The sequence below is a fragment of the Pistacia vera genome, unplaced genomic scaffold, assembly GCF_008641045.1.
Source record: "Pistacia vera cultivar Batoury unplaced genomic scaffold, PisVer_v2 Contig179, whole genome shotgun sequence".
NCBI lineage: Eukaryota > Viridiplantae > Streptophyta > Magnoliopsida > Sapindales > Anacardiaceae > Pistacia > Pistacia vera.
This window is the reverse complement of record NW_022195887.1, coordinates 580,416-600,918: the sequence shown is the minus strand read 5'-3', so window position 1 is coordinate 600,918 and position 20,503 is coordinate 580,416. Positions and strand designations below refer to the sequence as shown.

The window sequence follows — 20,503 nt, the reverse complement described above, 5'->3', positions numbered from 1 at the left end:
GTCTTCCAAATCGGCGTCTTTCCCATATTCGAAGCAGAAGCCATCTTCGTACTCCAAGAGGTAAGAACCTTTCTCTGTTTTTTGTTTTCTTATTTTCCATGGTTAAATGGCGTCAATCCTCCGGTAACCCATCGAAGACGAGACGCTCATGTCGGGTTCGAGCAATGTACGGCGGCTCGAATCATGCTGTTAGGGTTTTCTTTGGGATTTATGGTGTTTGTTTCCCTCCACGTCATCGTACGAAATAGCATACGACAGCTAAATGACTCTCCTGCTTGTCGCTTTTGCAGATTGGCAGAATGGACCCCTCAACAACCAGATCCAAACAGGGAACCGGTTCGTCCTCGTAGGGTGCTCCGAGTATCCCTCCCGAGGTCTTCTTGGTACTTACCTGGGATGAGCTCGAGAGGGTAATAAAACAGTATGGTATCGAGGTGGACGTTTTCTTCGACGTGGCACACTTATCGCGCTACCCGTTAAGTGGTCTGGTCGCGATCTCCGAGGAGATCATCAAGGGTGGGGGACTGATCCCCTTCCACCATTTCATCAGGTCGTTTCTGGATCACTTTGGGATTGCTCCGATGCAGCTGACTCCAAACACGTGTGTTATTGCCGTTGCAATATACATCGCATGTCGTGAGAACGGGTTGGGCGAGCTGACCGTGGTGGAGCTCGGCTGTTCATATTTCTTGAAAAAGAGCAAGGACAAGGATTCTCATTACTTGTCCAGGCGACCTACCATCGCCGAGGGGATACACAGTTACCTTAGCAACGCGAGGGCCTATGAAACGAAGTTTTTCTTCTTTCACTATGACGGCCATTGCCGCTTCCCGGAACCGAGTAGGCCTCTTTTTCTTTCTTTTTTTTTTGTTTTTTTTTTTGGTTGACGAATTCATTAAATTCGAAATGTGTTTTCTTTCTAACGACTTGATTCCTTTCTGACAGTTAACAAGACTATTGACTTAGGGCTGCTCTTCGATCCGAATAGGATCTAGAATTTCAGCTTCCTGCTAGAGGACTATCGCGACGCGAAGAAGCTCATGACGACCGTGAATCTGCGAAAATATGGTTTCTTCAACGCAAGCGCATCTTTTGAGCCCCCATTGAGTAAGTCTTGTTAACTGGTCCTTCTCTGGTCGTGAGATGAAATACTTTGCTAACGATGCTTTGCATGCAGCAACCATGCCTCCCAAGGAGTCAAAGCAGCCGTGACGAAGGCCGCTCAATTTTCCTCGGTCAAGAAAAGCCAAGGCGACTGTTGCTGTTCTAACTGTTCCCCTAGTTGAAGGTGCAGCATCGGGCCCATCGGCGTGACTTGGTGGAACTTCTCAGCCCCAACCATCAGAGGACACACCAATCCAAACCACGAAGGCCTCCCAACCGTCGCCTGCTCGCCCGAGGCTAAAGACAACGGCTCAGTAAAAGAAGAGGAGGCATATTCAGGTAGAAGAGTCAGAGACCGAATCTGAGGGCGATCAACCCAAGAGGTCGTGGCCGGACGTAAAGAGGTCGGGTAAGGAACCGATGGAAGACACGACCACTACTGAAGGCGCGAAGAAGGATACTCCTATGCTGGACTCGCTGGGGAACCTGTCGGAGTATCTGCAGCCGATAGTCTACACCTTACTGGAATGCAGACTCTCGGAGTCATTTGAGCAGTTCGCAGATTCCAGCGACGTGGACCTAATGTCCACATCAGTTTAACATTTAAGCAAGGTGAACGAACTGTCCTCTGCAAGGACGACCCTTAGCTCCTTTTGATTAGCTGACTCTTTCTTTGTTTGCAGGTCCTGCTTTCCATGTGCATGTCCTTGGAGAAGGTTCGACTGGGAGCCGCAAAGGGGGAGGTCGCTCTGAAGGAAGAGAACGCAACGCTCAAGCAAAGCCTGGAAGCCGTCGAAACAGAGAGAAACCTGTTTTCTAAGTCTGCGAACCGGTACCTGAATGAAAGAGACGCGGCTCTTCGAACGGTGGACTTCCAAAAAGCGGAGCTCGAGTGGCATGCAGAGAAAGCAAAAGAGCTTCAAAGGACCATAGCCAGGCTCTCCAAGGAGGTCGGAGAGAAGGACCAGGAGCTCAAAGCGACCTGTCTGCGGGCTTTGAGAACAGAACAAGAGAAGGATGCCTCCGAGAAGCAAAGGCAAGCTCTCGAGGCTGAACTTCAGGCAAGTCAGGGAAAAGTTGCTTCCCTGACTGAAGAGATGCAGAATCAGGCAATAGAGGTCGAGGAGAAGTCTGCCGATTGGGCGATCGAGTCTATCTATGCCTTGCGACCGAAGAATCCATGACTTGATATGTCCAACCTTCCGGAGGACTGGCAGGATACCCTCATGTCCATGGCACAGGAGAATGACGAAGCGGCGACCGTCCGAGCATCCGATCAGACAGGAGGTTCAGGACATGCCTCCGACCCCTAGCCAACCAGCCCTAGGACGATGAGGTCGATCCTCTAGGAGCCAGATTAGGGCATATAGTTGTGCCATTTTGCCTACTGTACTCTCCTCATTAATGAAATACATTTTTGCTTTTACAATTTCTGTTCGCTTTATTATACATGAGTTTGCATTGTTTACAATATTGGGACAAGTTTATGTGAACAGGATAGCACATTTACACGAACAATATTACATGCGAAGATTGTTACAAGCGCACAAAATAACACTTTACAAGGAAATGATTTACAAAAATCAGAAATTAATTTACAAGGAAAACTGAGTTCGGAATTACTGATAGTATGGTCGAAGGTGCTCAGCATTCCAAGCTCGGGGTACTTTGGAACCGTTCAGCCTTTTGAGATGATAAGTCCCCGGTCTTATCACTTTGCCGATGCGGTATGGACCTTCCCAGTTCGGTCCTAACACTCCCGCACTTGGTTCCCTGGTACCGAGAAGAACTTCCTTTAACATAAGGTCGTCGACCTGGAAGTCTCTTTGCCTGACCTTTGGATCGAAGAACCTCTTCGCGCGTTGCTGGTAGGCTATTATCCTTAGCGAAGCCTTGCTGCGATGTTCTTCAACAAGGTCTAGGCTTGCTCTCATAAGTACTTCATTGTCGGCCCCATTGTACAAGTCTCTCCGAAGTGAACCAGTTCCTACCTCTACAGGGATCATCGCTTCGCATCCGTATGCTAGCAAAAAAGGTGTTTCTGAGGTGAAGGTTTTTGGAGTTGTTCTGTATGCTCATAAGACTTCGGGGAGGTTGTCAGCCCAATTCCCTTTGGCTACGCCAAGTTTGGCCTTTAGAGTGTTCTTGATGGTTTTGTTGACAACTTCAACTTGGCCATTTGCTTGTGGCCTTGTGATTGAGGCGAATTTTTTATGGATGCCCAGCTCATCGTAAAACTGCTTGAATTCCTCTTTGTCGAACTGTTTCCCATTATCCGAGATGAGGGTATAAGGAATTCTGTAGCGGCACACAATATTCTTGAAAACGAAGTCTTTAAACTTTCTAGTCGTGATCACGGCTAGCGGTTCGGCTTCCACCCATTTGGTGAAGTAATCTACCGCGACCACGATATATTTGACTCCCCCTTTACCAACAGGCATGAGACCGATGAGATCGATCCCCCACGTGGAAAAAGGCCACGGGCTAGTCATGGTTATCAGTTCGTGGGAGGGAGCTCGTGGTATGTTCGCGAACCGCTGACACTTATCACACCTCTTGACAAAGTTGTAGGCGCCATCTTAGATTCGGGGCCAATAGTACCCTAACGAACAACCTTGTTTGCAAGAGATCGCGCAGCGGTGTGATTATCGCAGATCCCTTCATGTATTTCCCTCATGATGTATTCTGCTTCTTCGCTGGTTACACATCGAATGAGAGAGGCACTAAATCCTCGCATGTACAGCTGGTCCCCGATGAGGGTGTAACGAGCAGATCTTGTTCGCAGAACCCTTGCCTCAACCTTGTCATTAGGCAAGATCCCATCCTTGAGGTATTGGAAAATGAGAGTCATCCAGGAATTTGATTCTGTCACATTCACGGCCTGTTCGATCAGGCTAATACTTAGGGCCTCGATGAATCGAACAGGAATGCTATCCGGCGCTTCTGAGTCCAACGATGAGGCTATTCTTGCTAGGGCGTCCGCCACAGAGTTGCCATCTCTGGGAATCTGAGTAATCGCGAAGTGCTTGAACGGCTCGAATGCGGCCTTAGCTTCTTTCAGATAACGGATCATGTTTTCTTCCTCGGCTTGGTATTTCCCTAAAATTTGGTTAACAACCAACATGGTGTCGCTGTGGACACTGATCGTGGTTGCCCCCATTTCTCTGGCTAACCGCAATCCAGTGAGCAGAGCTCCATACTCGACCTCATTGTTGGTTGCCTTAAATCCGAACCGAAGAATGTCGTGAACGCGAGCCCCTTCGGGGCTCAAAAGGAGAAGACCTGCACCGACCCTCTTTCTGTTTGATGATCCATCGACGTAGAGGTTCCAGGTCGACAGATTCTGAGTAGTTTCTTGGATGGTTTCGCTAGGCTGTTGCTCTAACTCACTTGGAAGATAGGAGAATTCTGAAATGAAGTCAGCAACAGCCTGCCTTTGATAGTCGATCTTGGCTTGTACTTCAGATTGAACTGACTCAATTTTATGGCCCATTTAAGTAATTTACCCGATGCCTCTGGCTTCTGGAGGACCTACCTGAGGAAGTAATTAGTCATCACATGGATAGTATGGGCATGGAAGTAAGGTTGCAGCTTTCTGGAAGCGATCAGCAGGGCATAAGCTAATCGCTCCATTTTTGGATACCGTATCTCGGCATTCGTCAGACGCTTGCTCGCATAGTACACTTGCCATTGGATCTTTTCCTCTTCCTTTTCCCGAACTAGGGCTACACTGACCGCAAACTGAGAGACGGATAGATACAGGAGTAGGATCTCTTGGAAAGAGGCTTGGACAGGAGAGGTGGTTTCCCGATGTGTTCTTTTATAGTTTGGAATGCTTGTTCGCACTCGAGAGTCCACTCGAACTTCTTATTGGCCTTCAGAACATTGAAGAACGGTAAGCAGCGATCTGTTAGCCTCGATATGAAGCGACTTAGTGCTGCTATTCGCCCATTAAGACTCATGACTTGTATTTTGCTGGTCGAGCTTTCCATATCGAGCAGAGCTTGAATTTTCTCGGGGTTGATTTCTATTCCCCGTTGGTTAACCATGTATCCTAGGAATTTACCTGACGATACTCCGAACGAACACTTGAGAGGATTCAGATTCATTCTGTACAGTCGGAGGATATCAAACATCTCAACGAGATGCGTTATATGATCTGCAGCAACATAGGATTTGACCAGCATGTCATCTACATAGACCTCCATTGACTTGCCGATCTGATTGGAGAACATCCGATTAACCAATCGCTGGTAGGTCGCGCCAGCATTCTTGAGGCCGAAGGGTATAACTTTGTAGCAATATAGCCCCTGATCTATAATAAAAGATGTATGCTCTTCGTCTGGCCCGTACATCAGAATTTGATTATATCCCGAGTACGCATCCATAAAACTTAGCATTTCGTGCCCCGAGGTGGCATCCATGAGCTGGTCAATTCTTGGCAGGGGTAAGCTGTCTTTAGGACATGTCTTGTTGAGGTCGCTGAAGTCGACACAGGTTCGTTACTTGCCATTGGGCTTCTTTACTAGAACCGGGTTGGCAACCTAGGTCGGGTAGAGTGCCTCTCGGATGGACCCGTTTCGGAAGAGGTTATCCACCTCTAATTTTAAGGCGGCATATCGCTCCGGATCCATTGCTCTTCTTTTTTGGCGAACTGGCTTGGCTTCGCTGTCGATGTTTAACGCATGGCAAATGATATCCGGACTGATCTCGACCATATTTGCGTACGACCAGGCGAACACATCGATATTTTCTTTCAGGAAGCTGATTAGTTCGGTGGCGAGCTGGGGGTTGAGACTACTCCCAATCCTTAACACTCGGCTCGGCTCGGCTCGGCTCCTTCGGGTCGATCGACACTTCGGACAAATCCCCAACTGGCCCACTAGAAGGGCTTTCCTGAATTCGAGGATCCATACTATCCTCTGCTGGGTCAGGCTGTGGCTCGATCCGGCTGATCGCCATAACCTGTCGGGGAATACCACGCGAGATGCCCTTCCCTCTGCACGCCATCTGCACTGCTTTTATGTAACAGTCGTGAGATGCGCTTTGAGATCCGCTAACTTTCCCTATCCCCGTCGGGGTGGGGAACTTCATCTTCAGATGGTATATAGAAGTGACTACCTTGAAGTTTCTCAACAGAGGTCGCCCCAGGATCCCATTGAAGGCAGATGGGTAGTCCACGACCAAGAATTCAGTGACCTTAGTCACTTCGTCATAGTCACCCAGTGTGACTAGGAGTTGGATCGTTCCCTTGGGGATCAGGTGGTCCCCTGTAAAACCATAAAGAGGGATCGAGGCGGGCTTCAGGTCGGCCTCGTCTAGGTTCATTCTTTCGAAAGCGTCCTGGAACAGGATGTTCATAACGCTTCCGTTGTCCACTAGCATTCTGCGGACTTTATGGTGCCCTATAAGGGGCGTGATCACTAGAGCGTCGTCGTGAGGATGATGCAAATGAGCTGCATCCTTTTCGGAGAAGGCGATCGGCTCCTCCTTGCGAACCTTTTGTGGTCACTGCGACGTGTTCATCACCCTGATTGGGTCGTGATGAGCCTCGCGAGCATATCTTTCTTGGGCACTTCGCGTGTTCCTCGCGAGGTGTGGCCCTCCAAAGATTATGTTAACACTACTATACCCTTTGCGATCACGACGCTTCTTTCTTGCTCCTTTTGACTTTTCTCTTGCGCGAGAGCGGAGTCATCAATATACTCCTTAAAATGCCCCTTCTTAATGAGCTCTTCGATTGCTTGTTTTAGAGCTCGATACTCATCTGTGTGATGCCCATTGTCTCGATGAAAGCGACAGTATTTTTTATTATTTCTAGCTGTCGCGGGAGTTTTCATGGGCTCGGGCTCTCTGAGCAGGCTGGCTTCATCAGATTTACCAAGAATAGCTGATACAGATGCGTTCAGTAGAGTATATTGGTTTATGTCGCGATCGCGACGATGGACGGGAGCATAAGACTTTATGGGCTCGTAAAGAGGTTTCTTCCCTTTTCGCTGATCGTCAGCGTCCCCTCTGCGATCAGCTCTTCTACTATCCCCCCGACCAGGCATACTGCCTGAAGCGCCGGGGTTGCGACGGCGGAGTGCCGCTAATGAATTTTCTATCCGGAGGTACTTCTCCGCAAGGTTATAGAATCTTGTGAGGGAAACATCGTCCTCAGCCTGTAATTCTTTCCACAGGTCGGTTTGTGGACGAACTCCGGCTATGATGAGAGTCCGAACAGACTCTTCGGTAGTATGAGTCACCTTGTTGAGTTCTCTGTGGAAACGGTCAATGTAGGACTGGAGGGATTCATCCCTTTCTTGCCTTATATTGCTGAGGTAGCTCAAAGGCATCGAGAACTTTCGATTTGCTTGAAAATGCCTTAAGAACGTCGCGCTCATTTGAGGCCACGAACTGATCGATCCCGCTGGGAATGACCTGAACCACCGTTTGGCATGAAAGGTCAAAGTCACTGTCAAACAACGACATTTTGCTAGATCTGAGACCTGATGAAGCTCCATCAGGTCGTTAAATTCATATAAATGATCCTATAGATCGGAGTTTCCATCAAACGCCCGCATGTCGGGCATCCTGAATCCTGGTGGGAGTGGAGCAGCTAACACTTCGAGAGAGAAAGGGGATGCAGATGCGACCTGCCCTTGTTCATTTTGCTGAGCTCTTAGTCTGTCTAGAGCTCACTACAACTCCTTAATTTGCGGCAATAGAGCCGTTTGGGGATTGCTTTCACCCATGCGAGTTCGACCCTCGCGATTGCGATTGAGGAAAGTCCGAAGGTCGGGTTCCTCTTCGACTCAACCGGCGATTCCGGCCACTCTCGACACACGCTGGCTAGAGGCGTGTGATGGCGACGAAAGGTGCGGGGTATTTTCACGACCTTCGCGGTGGTAGGAACCGCCTCGCAAAGTGTGGGACCCTCTCGCATGGTGACGATCAGGATTGTTTTGCTGGTGGTGATAAGAATCGCCCCGTCCAGCACTTTATGGGTGTGTACTTGAGAGGTGACATGGGACAGCTCGGGCTGCGTCTTTTCACCGAGTCTCAATGAGACTGGTATTTAGTTTAGGACGCAGTCAATGTTTGCTGGCCCTTTGGAGCCCGTGGGCTTGTTTTTTGCCACTTCTTACCCTTTCGTCTACGCGTTGCAGTGCTCACGGCACGGGCTATTTCCCTTTGCCGCGCTTTCGCGTGACTTGCAGGCGTTTTTGGCAGTTGCACCGCCGTAGCTGACTTGGATGGTACGCCTTGGTCCAAACGGTCCAACCTTCGGCTGACCTTCTGAAGAGTGTTGTCAAACCTCTCCAGGTAGCTTCTGATGGCGGGGTCAAGCTGTGAACTTGACGGGATATCCCCTGCAACATTTTGCGGGGCTGAAGGTTTTTTGGAAGAAGTGTACCCCTGGACCTGGGGGAGCCCCTCGGCGCCCTGGTTGGTTGCTCAGGTTCTGGTTGGCGAGCCATTTGCTGTTGTAGGATCGGTAAGTTAGAGATTCTCCTGATGAAGGATGAATACTAAATCAGGCCCTCCTTCTAGCACCAAACTGTTGATGCGTGATTTTTACACCAACGAAATACACATGTGAAATGTTGAGCTGGCCCAAAAGGCACACGTGAATGTAAAGAAAAAATGATAGTAAATGCAATGGGGACAATTTTTAAAGTGGTTCGGATGCTGAGGTAACAAGTCCTACGTCCACTGATGCTTATATCGATGATAAGGGTCAGGTCGCTTTAGCTGACTGACTTTACAATGGTAATACAAGGTATCAAATGCTGAAAATTCTAGAGAGAGAGAGAGAGAGTAGCTAATCAAATGTAAAATATGCGAATCCCCTTCAATGAGAGAGGGGCTCTCAATTTATAAAGGAATGGATCGAGGCAATCATCACTAAATCTGTGGGTTGGTGAGATTATCCGTGCAAAATCCTTCTTTATGTCACATTGCCCACCTTCTATAATGATTTGCGCAATTTAGAGCAGGGATTAAACACGTGAGATCATCACAGCTCTTGACTGGCGCGCACCCATTATTCTGACAAAAGCAGGCTACGAGCGTTCCCATAATCTGACTTTTGCATGCTGATTGAACCTTACATCAACCCTTATATTTTTTAGGCATAACAGATATCTATACCATTTCTGTTTTCTCTGTTTTTGTATAAAACATTACTAATTTACTACTACAACTACTTAAAAGTGTATTTATGAAATGAAACATCTTCAATAATCTAATAATCCTTTTTATAGTACTATAAATAAACACCCCAAGGACCAAGACTGGAGTGATGAAAGCTTTGCAACATAAAATTAAATGTTAACTTAAAATAAAGCAAGTTGCCTTAATATTCTTTTAATTTTATTCATTAAAAAAACCATTTGTATTACTATTACCAAGGCTTTGGAAGAAATTTAATTCTATATACATAATAAGAAGTACATTTTGACTTTCAAAGTCAAAGACGCCATGGAATGTCCAACTTGAGCATGTTGGACAAGTACAAACTGCAGATGATAACATAGTAATTAGTAAACTGTAACTAAGCCATAAATATCATTTAGATAGCTACAGCTGCCTCAACCTCAAGAAGAGATTCACTCTGAACCTTACGACATTCCAGTACACTGCTTGCATTTGCAGCTTCAATCACTAGTTGCCCATTGACATAATGCTGGCGGCAGACAGGCATGTACACATCTGCTCCCGCAATAAGTTCAGTCTGTTTTGCCATCGTCTTTCGAAAGGTAAAGAAGGCCCGTTTCCCGCAGAGTTCACAGCGAGCTGTCAACTTGGTCACAGTATCAGCAAGGGGTACCACATCCAGAACTGGACCAAAGCTCCTTCTGCCAATGAAAGTTTGGGTTTCCATCAAAAACATATTATGGTCTATGCCAGATTTCTCTCAAAATAAGCACTTTCATGCATAGCATGATAAACAGGGTGGCTTAGAATAAAATGATAAAATTACATTTAGAAAAAATGCACCTAATGAGTATTAAATTATACCTCAAATAATCACCATCAAGGCCAGCAACAATTATAGTTTTTCCATCATGATCAGCAGCCTTGCAGCAGAAATCATAAAGGTCTTCAAAAAATTGAGCTTCATCAATACCAATCACATCAAGCTGCCCACATACCAGCAATTAGAAGACAAGAAAAGCATCCACCATATGCATCAAAACTTAAAAAATCACCTTCAGTAGTACTCACAATAGATTACAAATTTAAAACACAACAAATATTTTCAAAATGTGTAGCCTTGAACTTCCCATGAGATTTAACTTAATCATAAACAAATCTCTTAATTCAAAAGATACACGATTCTAAAATTTTCCGTAAACAATCCTTTAATTTTAATAGCACTAGCAATACACTTTTTTCCAAAGGTAGACCGGTAGAGCCTTCAACTTCCCGTAAGATTTAACTTAATTACATATAGGTCTCTTAGTTTAAAAAAATACGCAAAAAAAAATTATGACCCATCAAACCATAACTAAGCATCAAATCAACCATGATCCACCAGCATCAGTTACCCTCATCAAGTAATTAATTAAATGTTAAGACACTATAAGTACTAAGTAATAAAAACCCCAACTCCCATGTAAAGAATTATAAAATATCAGAATCAGAAAATTATCATCATAATATAGATTAATTAAATTAAATTACCTTCTCATAAGCATCATCTCCAAGTTTCTGTCGAAACGACGTGAGATCTGACAATGCCCAGCACGGAAACTTGATCCCATCGTGAGTCACCACAGAGTCAACGGCATATCTTGTATCCTTACTTGATTTTATCATAGCAACGTTCCTAAACTCAATGAAATAACAAAATTTAAAATTATCCTTTTTTTCAAATACTTTCACTAATTAAATAATAACAGCATCTCAAAATTAAAATTACCTGCCGTTGTTGCCTTCGGATCTGATCCGACGGAGAAGGGCGGTGGTCTTCCCTGCAAACATAGGACCTATGATGACGTGCACCTCACCGGAAGCGCGATGATGATACTTGGCTCCGTCTATGGGGTTCACCACCGGAATTGAAGGCTTAAAAGAAGCCATGTGTGCTGGTTGTTGCTTAATATAGGGAACGGAGTTACAGAATTAGGGTTGTGAATTGGAGAGAAGTGAGGAGAATGAAATGGTGGAGTTTGAAATAAATAGGATTTGAAAAGTTTTTTTTTTTTTTTTTTTTTTTTTTAAAAGCGCGGGGAGTGGAGCGGTTTAAAATTTTGGAGGGAAGTAAAATTGATTTGATTGGGGGAAAGTGAGAGAGAGAAAGAGGCAGGTGGGTGTAAGTGAGTTGGGCTTATTACATTACTAGCCCACTGGATTTAAGATAATTTATTTTATTAGTATTTAAGATCTTTTGTGTCTTCAAATTAGGGAAATTATCATTATTATCTTTTTTTTTTTTTTTTAAATAATTAATGCTAGTCACATGATTTTGACTTATTATTTTGTGTTCTAATTTATACTATTCGAAACTTATAAATTAGAAATTCAGTTAATATGACAATACATTTTACCTATGAGATGAGTTGATTGTTACATTAACAATAAGCTCATATATCATGGATCACATTCAAAGATTTTCCATAATGAATTGAAATCACATTTAATAAACAATAAATATTGGCTCATAACTTATTTTTACAAACTTTATTTCACAATCTCGACATGACAGTTTGCAATTGAGTAAACGAGATCCATAACAAGAAGATATAACACATTTGTGAGCTAATCAATTGCGAACTATCCCGACATTTACGATCTTATCAACTACGAACTATCACGTTAGGGGTTGTTAGAGAAGTTTGTGACATTAGATTGTAAGTGTAACACCACTATTTGTTAAAAAGAATATTAAAATTTTAACTCTTACAATTATACTCACATGAATCCCAATAAGATATGTATTAGTTTATTAGACAACTCAACTAATGTTTCTCTGAATCTCATGTCAAAGTTCCCGTAGTGCGTAGACATTCATCAATTGATATATGCCATCTGATTAAAAAATTTAAACCTAGAAGTAAACTTGAAGCAATCACATGATTGGGTGATGAGAATCAAGAGAACATAAAGCATTTAACTTTACATAATTTGATGTACTGTCTTACATGTGATCACATTTTGCTCCTTTCTTCTTCTATCTTCTATACCATCACCATCCCAACTAGTGGCAGGCTGGAGGCCTACCATGTAACCCACTAACCCAAGCCACTGGATAATGAAGTTAAATGTCTATAATAACCTTGCATCAACCCCTTTGGGCAAGTAGGTTTGCATTGTGGTTGTGGCAGGGCATTATGGGTAGAGTGACATATTAGAAAATGTGAGGACAGCTAGCTAGTGAAACGACCAAAGTAGCTTTCGTGGGAGGCACGAACCAGTCTGGTAATATATTCCCCAGGAACGACCTACACATACTCAAAGTTTATTATATAGACAAAGTGATACTTGAAAGGTTTAAAAATGACAAACACTCACTTTTCGTCATATTTTATTAGAAATTTTCATCTACTAAAAGACAAAAATGATAAAAATACTAAAATACCCATCGATCTCCATTCCCAAAGCGCGCCAGCAAGGGCCAGTGCCACTGTTTATCATAGAACTTTGTAGAAAAATGTTAAATCCGATCAAAAAAATCGATCGATGATGCAAAAGGGTTGTGCAAACAGGCTTGGGGTGAAAATGGATACGGAGAAAAAGATTAAAATTTAAAAATTTTGTGATTGTAGATGAAATTACTATACTATCTTTTAGCAGACAGAAATCCCTAACAGAAGATGACATAAAGTATTTATTTATCATTTTCAAACCTTTTGGGTATCAATCTGTCTTTATGCCAAACTTTGGGTAGGTGGAAGTCGTTCGGCCTATATTCCCCTAGTCTTAGGTTGTGTTTGGTAGCATGAAATTGATTTTTTGGCCTTGGAATTAAGTTTAACTCAAGATTCTATTCAAAAAAGAAATTTAATATCATTTAATTTTAGCTCAATTTTGCAAGTATCATTTTCAATTTAGAATTTTATATTATTTTTCTTTTTTTTTTTTCACATTTTTGTGAATTAAATTATATAGGAGTGGCATTGTTCTATTATATAAATATAAATTATTTTGACTGTTAAATAAAGCCTAATAGCCTATGACATGTGTGCGGGGATGCCACATTTTGGGAAAAGGTCACTATTCAATCGAACAATGCAATATTGTTTAAACATACCATATGTTCAGAATGGAGCAGAATGTGTTAATTAATTACCTGTAACAGTAAAATATTTGGTGGTTTAATGATAGAACAAAGTGAGTTTGGATTGGATTATATATAAACATCAAAACATTAAATTGTTGAAAGGAAAATGGTTTTTATGGGGTAGGAAGGATTAAGCTTTAGCCATTGTTTACAATATTAAGCTCCTTTTTTAACCCTATCATAAATAGGCTTTACCTTACCAGAATTTGTGGTTGATGAATTGAATGCTTAAAAATGTAAAAATAAATAAATAATTATAAATATTGCTACTAACTTACATCTAAATTCACAGTCAACTTATAAAAAGTAAACCCAATTAATGGAGTTGAATAAAAAGCTAAAAACAAATTGGTGGAAACTAATTGGTGATTATAATTCACATTCAATACAAAGTTTTATATGTCTATTATTTGTTCTATTTATTTTCTTGGTAATTATATAAGCAAATTTGAACAAAACTTTCTTCTTCGTTGCATAACAAATATATTTCCATTTTTAACTTTAAGAGGGTATTTTAATACTACATTATCTTAAGCTCCAATTTCATAAATAAATATATGGTCACTCTTTGGACACATAAACATGCATTTTTTTTTTTTAATATCATCGAAGGTGTTTGGGTTAATTTGCACGTACCTCAACTAATCTCTCAAGATTCTGGAACTGTCGATGACCACTTCTATTAATGCCTAGAGAGAGTTGAACTTAAAAATTTATGAAATTTTCATTTGTTTTTTTACTATCAACCAACCAAATGGTGGCCACATAAAAATATTTTAAGTTTATTACGTCGCAAACGGAGCAAAATTCATATGATACATGTTTATATAATATGTGTTTTAAGATTATGATAATTTCTTTCAATTCATCACATAAATGCCAAATATATGGACTTTTATTATAATTCTTGACACTATGAAGTATACACAAGTGTTTGACACATTAGACATACGTTTTGATGATTATATTAAGAAGTATATTGAATATGAAAAAATCAACTCTGATAATAGATATATAAGAAATTAATTATCTTTGAAGACACTAAATGAGCATATTATAAATTATCATAAAGATGATATTAAGGTGATGCTGTAGAATTGATGTAACAGTTATCTGTATGGATTGTTTATATATAATCAAATAAAATAAAAATAAATAAAAATCTGTGTGAATTTTCTGAATGTTTGAATTTTAATGGTGATATTACAAAATGTGTAAATAAACAAAATGTGTCTCTCTATATATTCCTCACACAAGACTCCTCTCAGCCTTCTCTCCTTCTTTTTCTTCTCTCTATCACATGTCCCTTTTCTCTCTCTAGAAAAACCAAACATCAATTTGGATATTTATATGTATTTGTATTGAAGATTGTTTGGTGAATGAATTTGCATTTCTCTAAATCACAACCAAAATTTAACACAATTCAATTAATAGTAATAGATAAGAGAGCTTCTCTGGTTGCATAGAGGAGGATGGGCATGCCTCCTCTCATCAGATCTTAGTTTTTTCACAGATTTGGGCATCTGGGTCTGCTTTGATTGGTGGGTTTTATCTACATCTTGATTTGGATTTCGATCTTTATTAAATTGTGTTTTTTTTTTTAATTTCTATAGATGAGTTTGTTTGCTGGATATATAATTTTTTCTTTTTAATTTTTTGTTTATTGTTGTACTTTCAGGTTGATGCTTAATTTCGGGTTTGTTGATTGATCGACGAAGGATCTGTTGATTATAAATTGAATCAGAAGATATTTGTTTTGTAACTGAATTTATATTAATTGCGTTTCACGTTGTAAGGTATTGCTTTTGTTGCTTTGATTGATTATACATCAGCATTATATCTTATCTGCTCTAATTCCTTGTACTGAAGATTGTTGGGTCATGGAATTGTGTATTACCGATTGGATCCAGTGTTGGAATATGTCTTTTCTTCTATAAATAAATTTTCTTCTGGGATGAAGTCACTGTTAGTGTAATTTGCATTTGTTAATTATTTATTGACGTGTGTTGTTAATTTCATTATGTAGAAAAAATGCAATCAGATAATGGCAAGCTATTTGTTGGTGGAATATCTTGGGACACCAATGAGGAGCGCCTCAAGGAGTATTTTGGTAATTATGGGGAGGTGATCGAGGCAGTGATTATGAAGGATCGGAACACAGGGCGTGCTCGTGGATTCGGTTTTGTTGTTTTTGCTGACCCAGCTGTTGCTGAGATTGTCATACAGGAAAAGCACAACATTGATGGAAGGATGGTAAGTTTTTAATCCTAAGTACCTTCAGATTTTTTGTTATGCCATCATCATTGGTTTTGTTTTTCCTCTGTTTTTTTGTATCATATAGAATTGGATTATAGGAATTATAAACCGATATTGTAATTGCAGGAATTCGTTTAATTCTGGCTCTGTGTGTTCAACTAATTTCAAATTGAGCCAAGAGTAAAAATCATGCCTTCTCTTCTCATGCATTTATTTATCTATTTACTAATGATGCCAGTTTTTTCATAACTTATTCATTTATGATCTTACACTCCTAAGTTGAGTGCAGAGTTTGTAGATCTTTTGTTATTGGATTTGGTTTTCATCTGAGTTATTTGTCCTCAGGTTGAGGCAAAAAAGGCTGTTCCTAGGGATGACCAGAACATGTTGAGTAGAAACAGTAGCAGCGTTCATGGTTCTCCTGGTCCAGGTCGCACAAGAAAGATTTTTGTTGGAGGTTTAGCATCCACAGTTACAGAGAACGACTTTAAGAAGTACTTTGATCAGTTTGGGACTATTACTGATGTTGTGGTGATGTATGATCACAACACTCAGAGGCCGAGAGGCTTTGGATTCATCACGTATGATTCAGAGGAGGCAGTGGACAAGGTGTTGCATAAGACTTTTCATGAATTGAATGGTAAAATGGTTGAGGTTAAGCGAGCAGTTCCTAAAGAATTATCACCTGGTCCCACTCGCAGCCCACTAGGTGGATATCACTATGGTCTGACTCGGGTTAATGGCTTGTTTAATGGCTACACTCAGGGATATACTCCTAGTACAGTTGGGGGCTATGGACTTAGGATGGATGGTAGATTCAGTCCAGTTGCTGGTGGACGAAGTGGGTTTCCTCCATTTGGTTCTGGTTATGGAATGGGTATGAATTTTGAGCCAGGCTTGAGCCCAAGTTTTGGAGCTAGTGGAAATTTTAATAGTAATATCAGTTATGGAAGGGGTTTGAGCCCATATTATATTGGAAATACAAATAGGTTTGCTAGTCCCCTTGGATATGAAGGAGGCAATGGAGGAAATTCCTCTTTTTTCAGTTCAGTGACAAGAAATTTGTGGGGGAATGGGGCCCTTAATTATAACACAAATTCTCCAAGTTCCAATGCATATGTGGGATCTGGAAGTGGAAGTATTGGAGGAAGTAGCTTTGGCAATAGTGGAGTCAATTGGGGCTCTTCAGCAATTTCTGCTCAAGGTGGAGGGAATAACGTTTCTAACAGTAATGTGAATTTTGGGTATGGAGGTGGTGATAGCAATTTTGGGCTGGGGACAGGAGGATATGCAAGAAATGCTGGAACTACTTTGGCCCAAACATCATCATATGCATCATCAAATGGTGGCTATGATACAGTCTTGGCGGACCTTTACGGTGGTGGTTCAGTTTATGGAGATCCAACATGGAGATCATCTTCATCTGAGCGAGATGGTTCTGGTTCATTTGCTTATGGGTTTGGTGGTGCTACTTCTGATGTTTCTGCTAAAAATTCTCCGGGTTTTGTTGGTGCTTATAGTGTTAATAAGAGACAGTCAAATAGAGGTAAGAGCGTCTTGTTCATTATCTTCATTTATCTGCTTGCTTCACTTCCTTTTAGTGCATCATTGAATTTTAAACATAGAGAATTTTTGGTAGATTTATTTTAGTTATAGAACCAGTATGGTTATTAATAATGTTTCTATGAGAAAATTATGCTGGAGTCTGCGAGAACTTCAATAAAGATGGCAAATTTAGCTTTAGTCTTTTATGCCCTTTTTGTTTCCTTTCCACCGAAGGAAAATCATAGTATTATTAGAAGAAAACCTTCTTTTGTATGAAACTTAGTATCCATTTCATATAGGAGCTACCATAGCCAGCATCATTTGGTTATAATTGAAAGTTTCTGCACTTGCTGAAGGTGGTTGTCTCTATGCAATTTTTTTTGTATCATTTTCTATAAGTGCAATTTCAAGTGTCTAGTTTAGTTGATGATGCTCCAGTAATATATGTCAATAAGAATGGATCCCATTTGTGAAGCTCATTGTTTGTACTGCTAAAATGTTAAGTGAATCAATGATATTGTATACTGTATTCTTGATGCAATGAATATGTGCTTTTTGGTCATTTAAAAAAAAAAAAAATTGTTAAAAACTTAAGAAGCTATGCTTCTCCAAACCTCAATCTTGGAGTTGTTAACATATATCCTGTTTTCTACTACAGACTTAATTTGATTGATAGAGATGTGAAGCATGCTCTGTCTTCTTCTTCTTCTTCTTCTTCTTTTATAAATGAATTATTCTGAATTAAAATTGAAAACTTCACTTGCTATGACTATACAACAGATTTATCAACTGAAAGATGATTGTTTATATGTAATATGTTTAGTATCGTTTATGAGATACAAGTCAGGAATGAATTTGCTAGGTTAAATGATTTTGAAAGCAAAGGTAATAAAAGTGATCTTGTGTGGTTGTATTATCACAAGTAAGCAGAAATGTGGAATTACTATTATTGTCTATTTGGTTGGTTTGTGTCTTAGTTTTTGACCTATTTAGTTATACGCCAGTATGAATGTGTGGCAAGTGTGGTTGAATTTTGGATGCTCAACAAAGAAGACATAGTATGTATCCATGCATAACCAATGCACTCTTTCTCTCATGCAGGCACTTCATGGTGCCCTGACCCTGGATATTTCCTTGAATTTGATGATGTGATGTCTCTTTTCCTGGAAAACAACTTGTTCCTTGAACTCCATTGGTGTATCCAACCTAAGTGTGATATTTCTAGTTCACTCTAAAATCTGCTAGTTACTGTAGGCATGGCTGGTTTCATGAACATTTAAGAAATAAGGTGCATAGGGGAAGAAAGATGTTTGATTTGAAATTAAATTGTGAAGAACTAGGGGCTGATGTTCTTTCTTTAGTAGCTATGCGGATAAGATTTTGCCTATGGATTTGTGTATGAGCATATGCCTTTAAAATGTGACCTGGTTTTTTATATTCTTTTTGAGACAGTGGAGTTGGTGCAGTCTTTATTTTCTCGAGTTTAATGTTTATGAAAACTTACAATTCTGTCAAGGAAAGATCCATTACAACCCGGTTTGCAAGTCTTTGCTATCCTGGGATTCTCTAAGTTTGTGACAATGTCATAGAATTGTTTGGGTCTTTGGTCTTAGTCTTGCCTATGAACTTTGAGAAGGAGTTTCCCTATACTTGAAGGTGTGGCAGGTAGAATAATTCTAGTGATGTGGAGATTGGTTAATGCATGGAAATCTTAAGTCTAATAGATATTCGGTCAAGACCCCTTCCCTGCCATTAAGAATTTGGGAGAATATTAAACAAAATAAAAAATACTTAAATGCAATTATGTCTGTAATTATGGTTTTACCAAAATTGTTGCTTTCCTATTGTTTTTTTACTAAGACTGGGAAGGACTTCAACCTCATAAGGAAATTGCAGAATGTAAGTTATTTATCAATTCAATATGAAGAAATGGGCAGCGTCTGCGTCTGAAGAAATGGATAACCTTCTCTTGTCTAGCCTATTAGTCTCTTATGCAAAATTACATTTCTAAAATCTTTTGAGAGCTGATTCTTGTAGGATTTTCTTCATGGCTTGTTTAATGGTCTTTCAGATAATTCTCAGGTTTCTTTAGAGTTTTTATGAGTTGGCTTAGTAAATCACCATTTGCTCAATGTCCTCGTTTTGGTGTGCAAAAGTGCAAATTCTTTATGATTTAGGTGAAGTTGTTTCCTCAATGTAATTTTGAAAATCAGCTGATGGCATAAATGAGTTACTGTGCTTTACAATGAGTGGAAGCTTAGTTTATTAGTATTTCAGTGATTTTCTTTGCTAGTTATGTTTTTCCCTATTGATTTGAAATGCTCTTGCTTGTGCTATTTGTAGCCGTTATTTTTGTTACTTGTGGTTGCAAATTACTTATATTTTATGTTTCTCAAACTTGGCAGTTAATTCAGCTAATTGTGGATCTAGTTCTGATGCTGACTTTTGTTTTTATCCTTGCTACAGGAATTGCTACCTAGGGAGGAACAATTTGGTCATCACGACACTATAGGTGAAAGATATTGCTGTGAAGCAGGTGAATTGTGAATTTCCCACATCCTCTTCGTTAATATGTTTCAGTTAGAAGAAAATTGGTCATCTAGAGCTAACTGGTGTGTCTGTTTTGAAGAATTAAATTTAGAGATAGAAGTTACAAGGGATTTTGTGTTAAGGCTTGAGTTTTGAATTATAGAAGTTACAAGGGATTTTGTGTTAAGGCTTGAGCATTGAGTTACCATTTTAGGTTTTTAGTTTTTGGTATTTGAGTGAGATGTAAAATCAGATTGCGGCATATAGTCAGAAATGTATTATGCATCTCCGGTGAGGCAGCAATACGTAACGATATAGACTATTTTTTTTTTTTTTTTTCCTTAGATTCTTATGCTCTGTATTGGCTCTGGCAAAGTTGTGGATTTTTGTCAGATATGCTTTTTTTTTTTTTTTACATTGTCCCATTATTTGGGTTTGTTTCTCAGTAGATTGTACCTGAGGTTCTTGTTGATTGACTAGTGTGAAACATTAAAGGGATACCCATCTAGGGTCCATCTGAATAATTTCCCATATTTTTATTCTTTTTCAATTGAAATATTTTATGCAACAAGTTGAAAATTCATTTGTTGTGAAATACTCTTTGAATTGATTCTGGATCTAATAATGCTTGAAGTAGTATCAGATTGAAAGTTGCGATGGACTTTAGTATTCTTTAAATTGTGTTTAACAAAGTTTACTATTAGGTTCTATATAACAATCTGTTTGGTAAACCGAGTGGAACCCAGCAGGCTATGGATTTCACTTTGCAGTATAATCTCCATACACGACTATTTGCTG

At 40.3% G+C, this 20,503-nt stretch overlaps 2 protein-coding genes across 2 annotated transcripts; one reads left to right on the top strand and one right to left on the bottom strand.

Annotated features, from left to right (window-relative positions):
- Positions 1–9,491: 9,491 nt before the first annotated feature.
- On the bottom strand, positions 9,492–11,250 carry LOC116126297 (thymidine kinase-like). Its single transcript, XM_031411993.1, has 4 exons — positions 11,015–11,250; positions 10,777–10,921; positions 10,111–10,232; positions 9,492–9,947 (listed from the first exon to the last, which is right to left on the bottom strand). The coding sequence occupies exons 1-4, from the start codon at positions 11,173–11,175 to the stop codon at positions 9,662–9,664; spliced, it is 714 nt and encodes a 237-aa protein (XP_031267853.1). The 5' UTR covers positions 11,176–11,250; the 3' UTR covers positions 9,492–9,661.
- Positions 11,251–14,620: 3,370 nt separating this feature from the next.
- On the top strand, positions 14,621–20,229 carry LOC116126296 (heterogeneous nuclear ribonucleoprotein 1). Its single transcript, XM_031411992.1, has 5 exons — positions 14,621–14,916; positions 15,054–15,171; positions 15,402–15,628; positions 15,977–17,177; positions 19,643–20,229. Exons 3-5 carry the CDS (start codon positions 15,407–15,409, stop codon positions 19,654–19,656), a joined length of 1,437 nt encoding a protein of 478 aa, XP_031267852.1. The 5' UTR covers positions 14,621–14,916; positions 15,054–15,171; positions 15,402–15,406; the 3' UTR covers positions 19,657–20,229.
- Positions 20,230–20,503: the final 274 nt, after the last annotated feature.